Source organism: Pholis gunnellus, assembly GCF_910591455.1.
Source record: "Pholis gunnellus genome assembly, chromosome: 10".
Classification (NCBI taxonomy): Eukaryota; Metazoa; Chordata; class Actinopteri; order Perciformes; family Pholidae; genus Pholis; species Pholis gunnellus.
This window is the reverse complement of record NC_136537.1, coordinates 9,528,821-9,538,445: the sequence shown is the minus strand read 5'-3', so window position 1 is coordinate 9,538,445 and position 9,625 is coordinate 9,528,821. Positions and strand designations below refer to the sequence as shown.

The window sequence follows — 9,625 nt, the reverse complement described above, 5'->3', positions numbered from 1 at the left end:
ATTTCTTTTTCAGGGCCTGTCTGATACACAACACGGCACAACTAGACAACTGCTGTAGGCTGAGGTGGAGGGAAGAAAACAATTGCTTAGTCAAATGAACTCATCTGCATTTGGTTTCAATGCAAATACTAAACCTTGGGTTTTAACCCTTTGCTTTCCATTGGCATAAGGTACTCTTGTATTAAAACGGCTTTTTTTAAAGTCTTGGCTGAGGGTTTAGATAGACATTTCCCTGGATCTTTTAAGTGTTTTCCTTACGTTACATCAACTCCTCCCATTGATTTCAAGGCATCCTTATTTGGGAGGAGAAGGTTTGGACTGCATGTGCCATTCATTGAGAAGGAGTGCTATGGGCGTGACCTCACGGAAATCACCCAATCACATGTCAGACTTTGGTAAAGTGGGCGGGGCTTTTGAGGGAAATCCTGACACACAGTGGCTGGTGGCCGATGGAGAGGGCGGGGCTTGTAGACGGAAGTGTCTCCCGACTGGTCCAGCTGTCATCTAGAAGAGAGAAGAGACCATTTACACCGGCTGCCTAGGAAATGCAGAAAAAGGGAAAACGCTAAAATATGGCAACATCTAAACGATAAGGTCATGACGCCGAACTGAAGGTAGCTATGCCCGACATATTACTGATTACACATGTTCCTCGATGCATTAGAACAGCCGTCGAGGTTGCGTTACGGTATTTCCAGACGTATAAAATGATGACAAGGTTTGGTTAGGCTGTGTGACATTGAACATACAGGACACGAAACGGACGAGGTCGTCTAAAGAGCCACAACGCTACACCGTTTCTTAACCACACCAAGTCCTGGAAATTTCCACCGTCGTGTCGTTGGTAACGCTGTCGTGTACTTTATTGAAATGTCGATGACGTTGTAGCCGGTGAATTAATTTATTGCCTCCCAGCTGGTTTGCAAATATGCTACAGCGTCTCTGCGGTGTCGGCTATTATCCTAGCGTAGCGGCTCGGTGAAGGGAACTACCCTCGGTTCAGAGCAGACACGAGACGTCATCAACATTTCCCCGTGTTTTTTAAATGGTCGCGTATGAGGAGGTCATCGCTGAAAAAGGAGGATTATTCGGTAAGTGTCCGTGCTTGTGAGCCAACACAGCGCTTCGGTGCTTTTCACGGGTGCACTGTAACGCATACAGCAGTACATTTAAAAAAAAAAAGGGCTGCTGGGATCTGCATGATTTTTAATAGGACACATGGAAAGGGTGGCGGAGCAGCTGTTAGCTCGCTGCTAGCTGCGTAACGACCTTTAGAGACGTCAGCTCCACCGGCCCCGGCTGTTAGCTGCCTGCGCTGGTTCGGGTGGGTGTTTTCCGTGCTTGGCTGCCTGCTATTCGAGTGTAATATGTCGTCCAGGCCTCCCATGGCCCAGCGAGTCAATGATTTAATCTCATTGATTGCATCACAAGACCAGACAGGGTGCAGCCTAAGCACATTCACAGGGTATGGCGAGGCTTGTTTTTTTTTTGTAGGCCAGATCAACTTGAGCTGTAACAGCCTTATGCTTTCTGTCACCCATTCCTCCCCCCCCTCCCCTTCCCTGCCCCTCCTCAACCCACATTTTAGGATAAAGAAGACGGTGACAGCCAAAAGTGAATTGAAGATCTACTGGGTGTCCTAAATGGGGGACTACGGGTTTGGAGTTCTGGTGAAGAACAGCAGCGGTAACAAATCTGCTTTCCCTGTAAGGATCCCTCCTCACCTCCAACCACAGCACCCTCACCACCCCTCCAACCCCCCCAGCCCCCCTTCCTTCGTAAACAACACCTGCTCCACCAATGGGGGCAGCGCTTGGCTGTTCCCTGCCGTAGCCCAACACAGTAACATGCAAGATGAGATTCTTGAGTCAGACAAGTCCAAGGCCTTGGACCTCCAGGACATGCAGGAGAAGTCTCAGGTCCAGACCCAGCCTCAGGCCCTGTCCCCGGGCCACCAGGAGGCCGTGGGAGGCCTAGGAGAGCTTGAGGGAGCTCTTCCTGAAGATGGCCAATTGGAGAAGGGTTCCTTGGAGAGCAGCGGTGGAAAGGAGAAGCTAAGGATGGAGTCCCCTGTGCTAAGTGGGTTCGACTACCAGGACAGCCTGGGAATGGGTACAAGCTGTGCACAGTCCACCTCCTCCTCATCTTCGCTGACCAGTTTTAACAACTGGTCCCCTGCTGTCCCGTCCAACCAGTCTCCAGTGGTCGGGGAAGACGTCGGAGGGTTCTTCGGCCCAACTGGCTCCAACGCCAACGGACCTCCCATGCTGTTCCAGAACTTCTCCCACCACGCCGCGCCTGGCTTTGGAGGCGGAGGTAGTTTCTCCCCGCAGATTGGCCCAGTCTCGCAGCACCACCCACCCACACCTCACCCCCAGCACTACCACCCCCACGGTCAGGGGGTCCCACAGCAGCACCGACGCTCCCCAGCTAGCCCTCATCCAACCCAGCCCTCTTTCCCTCCGCACCCCCATCGCACTGGACCGTTCACCCAGCTGCCCCACCTCGCTCCTGCCCAGAGCAAACCCCCTTCACCATGGGGAAGCTACCAGAGTCCCTCCACTCCCACATCCACCTCTTGGAGCCCCGGTGGGTATGGTAGCTGGGGAGGCACGCAGGGTGTCCGGGAGTACAGGCGTGGGGTCGGTGGAGGGATGACGGGCCTTAACTCCATCTCCCCGCTGAAGAAGTCGTTCCCCAACAATCAGGTAGACATAATTGTCATGACTCACCTCATGCACTAATATATCTTAACAGATTTTTGCAATAACTGACATGATTGCTTGTATTAAAACTCATCCGACTGTCCTACAGGTTCCATCTCAGAAGTTCCCCAGAAATAGCTCTGGTTTCAATCACAAGGGCTGGGTGGAGGACAGCATGAGCCGCAGTGACAGCGTCTACCCTTTCCAGGTGAGCATATCGCAGGTAAAACTCAGTTCTATGAGGCATCAGACTAAAGCAAATCCCTAAAACACCAGCCTAAGTGTAGTTCAGTTTCAGTGTGTCCTCCAGGGGTAAATGATGTTGACTTAAAGGCGCTCGGCTGTATCAAATGCAATAAATATACCACCGAGCAAAACCGGACGCGTGACAGCGAAGCCAACTAAACGGATGAATTGAAACTTATTGTGTGTGCTCAGTTCTTATCTAGATCATTGCGTGTTATCGTCTGCTCTGATCACATGGCCTTCTGCTTGTCCTGATTTGAGAAGTCTTGTGCTCCTCTGCAGCTTTGCATGCTCGCAACCCATTTAGATTCCCTGGGAAGCACTCACTTGTGTTATGTATTACTCATCATAGGTTGTTTTTTTTTAAATACTCGTATCAGAATATTCAATTAGAATTTGTATTAATCTGAAATTGGTGAAAGTGGAAGGATGCATGTTTTAGCACCATGAGTGGCATATCTTCTATATTGCAGAGCTATGCAGGTGATTTTGTGTAACGTACTCTGGGCTCCATTTTCTGTTTACAGTGCTTTCCGCTGAAGGTCTCTACGGGGATATTCTCTGCAGTTTTTATTAGCATCATGGCAAACTGTCGGGGCTCCTGCTGCTTTAGATGGCGATGTGGGAAACGAGGAGGCTAATTGTTGTCTTCCTCTCTTTCAGCAGGAGAGAACACGCTCCTTTGATGGTTTCAGTATGCACTCTCTGGAGAACTCCCTGATTGACATTATGAGGGCTGAGCAGGATTCTTTGAAAGGTTAGTTCCCACACTAGCGATAGTGAGGAAAGGATACTATTCCTCACCGCCGGCTGTCGATAAATACAGCCGTTTGTTGCGCGTGTTTCCCAGCGAGAAGAAATGATGTGTTTTGTCACAATGCTTCCAACTGATTGTCTTGACAGCAGGACTTCGGTTTGAACAATGCATGCTGCTTATAGGGTCCCAACAACTGCGTGCGCTTGTGATTACACTTCTACTTTAAAAAAAACTAATATTAAAGAGCTTCATCGAATTTACATTTTGTGCAGTAATAGTAGTTTATGTAGGGCTGAGTATCATTCAAACTCTTTCAATACATTTGTGCCAATATGATACCTCAGCTCTGATGAGGATAAAAGGATGCTACACTGCTGAGGTTAGACTCCCAGCACCAGGTATACAATGTTACTTTTAATATTTATGATGGTCTCCCTCACACTGTGGCCACGGAAAATGTACAATATAAAATATATATTTTAATATTGGACACCACCTGTATATGTCCCTGTATATATTTGTTCCTCTTAACTTCAATAGAATGTGATTTTAAATGCAGCGTCAGCACACATGGACGTCAAAACATCAATACCTCTTAAGTGCCGACCAAAATGTGTACACAGCAGTTACAAAGTAGCAAAAGCTGGCATTGCATGTCTGGGTAGATTCTTTGATCATATAGTTCCTAATTTAAATAAAAATTCTTCCCGTTTTAGATCATGCAGGCAAATGTGTGCTTTGATGGCTGCTTCAGTTTAAACGAGTCATCTTGGATGAATATGGCTTCTCTTGTCCAGTGACAACGAGGGTTTTGTAGAGTAAGATGGTTGTACCTCTCAAAAAGTATTGTTTTTGTGTCGGTACACACGTGTTGTACTCAAATCGGGTGAACACGTTATGAATGAGACTCTCTCAGTCTTGCATTACAGTGCATTACTGTCTTTTTCTCCGTAACTCATGATAACAATCGCCTGCAGCTTTTCTGCTGTGGAGACTCTTTGATCTCATCTAACTCTCAATAATAAAACATGTTGGCCACTCTTACGAGGACTGATCTAGACCAGCTGATGCATGTACTTTCTTTTCTTTCTTTTTTTTTTTTTTTACAGCTGCAAATTTACATCTTCCTCAATAATAGAATGTCCTAATTATTTGCAAGTCAAACACGCACTCGGATGTATTCCAGTATTTTTCTAGCGTATGATATTGCACTAACGGGCACATGTAAGAATAAGCTGAGCTACATTTGAAGCACTAGTTGGTTTGTCTGTAGAGTTCTTCACCCAAATGTGTCTGTTTTCCTTTTCTTGTGGACACAGAAAGAAAATATCCATATCCAGAAAACAACATAACTTCAATGGGTTGGGGAGGAATCTAGACGTAAGGGACAGGAGTTAAATGTCATGACATGGTGTTCTGAGGTCTCTCCTGTTTTTGTCATGTAGGACGCTACAGCTTCTCTCACCAGGGTGGAGACGGGCCTCTGCCTATGAACGGTATGTAAATGACGTGCATACTAATATGCAGTGCTGTAGCAGCAGTCAGGGCTTGAAATTAATGATTTAAAACGCAAGTCGAGGTACAAAATTCGGTCCTTCGTTGATAGGAATTCGATGAGCTCACATAAAATAAAATAAAAAGGGGAAACCTCTCGATACGTAATCACACAGAGATAAAACGAGTGGTAAAAACACAAACTCACTTAAAGGCAGAATAAGTTGGATTTGTCGTTTTGAGGTTTGTAAACGCAACGTTTAAAGTTGGGCCTTCCTCCGAGCGCAGCGGCACCAGAAGAGCATGCCGCCCGACTGGTTTGGGTGATATTTGCGGGTTTTTTCCACGGCCGTGTCCACCATCTTCGTAGATTCCTCTGGGGTGCGTGCTTACAAAATGGCACCTGGTCAATACATTTTTTTTTTTTTTTCTTTTTCTTTTTTTTTTTTTTTGAGGTCAGTGCCCAGAAATGTCCTGAATAAAGCACAATAACAAAATACAGGCAGAGGGCATACGTGAGGACTGAGAGGAATTATTTTTGTATGAGTCTAGACATTGTTCTTTAGGAAAATCCTACTCATTCTGCCTTAAGTCATGTTACTTGTTTTTTACCCGTCTAAAGTGCTGTGGTAGTGGTAGTCGCTGTGACACACGACCAAAATGGCTGACTAAAATATGACCAGACAGGCTTCTTCAAGTAAGAAATAAGTATTGTTGTCAGAGAGGTTCAGATACAGCGAAGAGTAAACGCATGATACCGCAAGTATGTTGTCAGAGGCAGATCATGTACGACTGTAGTAGTGATAAGCCAGTCATTAATTTCTCCATGCATAGTAATGAGCATTTTATTTTCATAGACGGTGATTCAGTGTTTCTTCATACATATGTGGAGTAACTAGAAGAGTTTCACAATAAATCTTGAAGCATTGAATAACTGTGGGGTATATTCATGTGCCATGATGTTCCTGTCTCTAGTTCATACAATGTATAGATTTACTGATACCAATTTGGTATCCATTGTATTTTATGGATACTGGAGGAAATAGTTTAAATGGATTCATGTCTATTTTTCCGACTAAAGGTTTAAATGGATACGTTTGATAAAGTACTTTGGCTGGTGGTTATTACTTTAAAACACAGTCGCCATTTTGTTGGCTGATCTAACGGATCTAATTTCAAGCCCTGACGGTGTTTTACTTGCTCTTCTTATTTTGTGCGTTTTTCAAAAAGCCATATCAAAGTGTTTTGTGTTTTACATGCAGCAAGAAGTTATGGCCGAAGACGAGGTAAAGCTTGTGAATACGTCTTTGATTTCTTCAATGTGCTTTCTAGAAAAGCAGTGGTGACCCCTGAAATGTTAACTCTGTGGTTTTGCCTCTGTTTGTCTGCTCCGTTGCTCAGTGTCACTGATTATCCTGCTTTTGAATAATTCAGGGTTTGAGTCCCTTCTTCTGTAGCCTTCCAGAGTTGTAGTAGTGTTAATACTACGATTTCATCAGATATAGCAATCACGGCTGCTTTTTGTGTGCGTGTGTGTTTCTTTATATTAATTTATTTACGTCTAATTAAATTCCCTGCTCATTAATACTGCAATATTGTGGTTCAGCCTCCCTGGTGGTGAACCAATATGTGTAATCCAGATCGTTTCCTCCACCAGGCCATTCGTCTCTGTTCCCAATGGAGGATGAGCGCTCCTTTGGAGAGGACGAGTCCGGTGACCAGGGGCTCACTGGCCTCGGGTCAGCCCACTGTTTCCCCCACCTCAACGGTGAACGCGTGGAGCGCTATTCACGCAAAGTGTTTGTTGGAGGGCTGCCCCCAGACATAGATGAAGGTAAAGACATGTTATGGCTACAGAGGATGCTTTTAATGTACGTTGTTGTAGAGCAAAATCTATTTTTTTCTCACTCGTGAGAACTGATTGGAAAGTGATGTAAATGTCACACATTTTGTAATGGTACACCTTTTAGTGCCTCCATTCAGCTAAACTGTATATGAAACGTAATTTGATTTTAGGGCTACACAAAATGCCGTTACTGATGGTTTTGGGTTCATTATTTCAGATGAAATTACTGCCAGTTTCCGCCGATTCGGTCACTTGTTTGTTGACTGGCCTCACAAGGCAGAGAGCAAGTCCTATTTCCCACCGAAAGGTGAGTCAAACCAGTTGAACATTATGTTTTCTGCCAGCGTGTTGACTCTACAGCCAGGTGACGATGAGTATTTGTGCGCGCTCATTGTTCTGTCGTCCAACCTTTCCAGGATATGCGTTCCTGCTGTTTCAAGACGAGAGCTCTGTTCAGGCCCTGATTGACGCCTGCATTCAGGAGGACGGCAAGCTGTACCTGTGCGTCTCCAGCCCCACCATCAAAGACAAGCCTGTGAGTGTGCTGTTCCCTTTAGCTGCTACGTGCTTGCTATCCGTCGTGCCCGGCAAGTACAGAACTTTAACCCAAATGTTAAAGTCGTAGACTCGCACGGGCCTTCTTTGTTTAAGTGTGTCTGGTTATTGTATCTTAGAAAACTAGAAAGGGAAGTTCAGCTCCATTTGTTTTGTTTGCCCAAAGGACGGCGTTGGTGAGGTAATCCATCAGATGTATCCTGTAGGTTTAGTGCTCTGCTTATTTTCACTTCCAAACGTTATTGAAAAACACACTGGTAACCATGTAAATTACTAATCTTGAGTAACTGAAGGCTAATTTCAGTTTATTTCTTCAGTTATTATGTACTTTTATGTAGCTGTTGCAGTATACTTTCCCTTACCTCAACATCTTCAGTATTTCACCATCGTTCCAGAGGCTTTCTGTATAAATCCCCGGCCGCCGCCGCCGCCGCCAGCAACAACAACATCATCATCCTGCAAAAGCAGTCAAATGGAACCAAAGAAATGTGTTAATCCATATTACATGAGCAACAAGCTGCTTTTATTTTCACAATCCAATGTATGAGTAAGGCCTAACTGAGAGGAAATTTGTTTTTGCAGGTCCAGATCCGGCCCTGGAACCTAAACGACAGTGACTTTGTAATGGACGGCTCTCAGCCATTGGACCCCAGGAAAACTATCTTTGTCGGAGGTGTCCCTCGTCCCCTGCGTGCAGGTAAGCGTGTGTGCTGACCCACTAAAATGTGTTTCATTCAAAGGTGTTTTTTTGATCCCATTAATGGCATTGTGCATTGCTCTCCCAGTGGAGCTCGCCATGATCATGGACCGTCTGTATGGGGGAGTGTGTTACGCTGGGATCGACACAGACCCTGAACTCAAGTATCCTAAAGGGGCGGGGCGAGTAGCCTTCTCTAATCAGCAAAGCTACATTGCAGCCATCAGTGCCCGATTTGTTCAACTGCAGCACGGGGAGATTGATAAACGGGTGAGTCCCTCTGATGTTTGCAGCGTCCTATACTATCTTTAAAAATGCAGAGTGGATGTTCATAAAATATTCATTTAAACCTATCTGACATGCTGCCGTGTGTGCGTTCGAATTTTTCTCGAACCTCCATTTTAACAGTGTTGCCGTCGTCCATTTCGTCTCTTCTTTCTCAGGTGGAAGTGAAGCCATATGTCCTGGACGACCAGCTGTGTGATGAGTGCCAGGGCACCCGCTGTGGGGGGAAGTTCGCCCCCTTCTTCTGCGCCAACGTGACCTGTCTGCAGTACTACTGTGAGTACTGCTGGGCAGCCATCCACTCCCGGGCCGGACGCGAGTTCCACAAGCCGCTGGTGAAAGAGGGCGGGGACCGACCTCGGCACATCTCCTTCCGCTGGAACTGAGGCGAGAGGGCGAGGGAGGGAGACGATGCAGGATGGGGGAGGGATTGAAAGGAAGGGGGTAGTAAGGGAAGGGGTACGGGCTATGATATGAAAAATAAATGCACTTTTCTTTTAATTAAAAAACAAACAAACTTAATTTATTTTTTTATTTTATTTTAATTGGGCCTTCTAAAAGAAGTAAATGCTAAGAGAGTGAAATCCCATTTATGTTTTGACTTTAAGTGTGCATGAGCATATGGATGCATTAGATTTGGATTTAGATGTTTTCTGACTTGACTGTACTTTCTTTTCGTGTTAGCTGGCAAAGCTGCTTACATTTGTTGTCAAGAGTAACATAAAAATTTAAGTGAGGTTCATCATACCTAAATCAGTATACTAACTATGGAATTTGAGTTTAAGAAGGGTGCATTTTCTTACTTTTTTGCTTGCAGGATTAGAGAACAACTGTACCATTTACCAAAGGTTGAGTGCAAATGGTTGGGTTGAACAGAGGGACACCGTTTCAGACGGTGGGACGGTTGAGTTTCTCAAGAAGCTCAGTGTATAGCATCTGGCCACGTCACAAAACAAAATCTCCCCTCAGTCTGGCACATGCGTTTCGATTGCTGGCATGAGTTTTTAGGTTTTGGTTTAAAAGTCGACACTTTGTAACCA

General features: G+C 45.4%; 1 protein-coding gene across 3 annotated transcripts; it reads left to right on the top strand.

Moving 5' to 3' along the window:
* Positions 1 to 515: 515 nt before the first annotated feature.
* Positions 516 to 8,986, top strand: LOC306701639 (cytoplasmic polyadenylation element-binding protein 4-like). Of its 3 annotated transcripts, none has more exons than XM_079167002.1 (12): positions 516 to 614; positions 1,589 to 2,708; positions 2,815 to 2,913; positions 3,615 to 3,708; positions 5,154 to 5,204; positions 6,465 to 6,488; positions 6,860 to 7,036; positions 7,266 to 7,355; positions 7,465 to 7,583; positions 8,186 to 8,300; positions 8,389 to 8,570; positions 8,744 to 8,986. In XM_079167002.1, the coding sequence occupies exons 2-12, from the start codon at positions 1,644 to 1,646 to the stop codon at positions 8,969 to 8,971; spliced, it is 2,244 nt and encodes a 747-aa protein (XP_079023128.1). In that variant the 5' UTR covers positions 516 to 614; positions 1,589 to 1,643; the 3' UTR covers positions 8,972 to 8,986. The 3 variants fall into 3 exon arrangements, with proteins under 3 accessions (XP_079023128.1, XP_079023130.1, XP_079023129.1); XM_079167003.1 differs by lacking the exon at positions 516 to 614 and adding an exon at positions 1,002 to 1,091; XM_079167004.1 differs by lacking the exon at positions 6,465 to 6,488.
* The last annotated feature ends 639 nt before the right edge of the window (positions 8,987 to 9,625 follow it).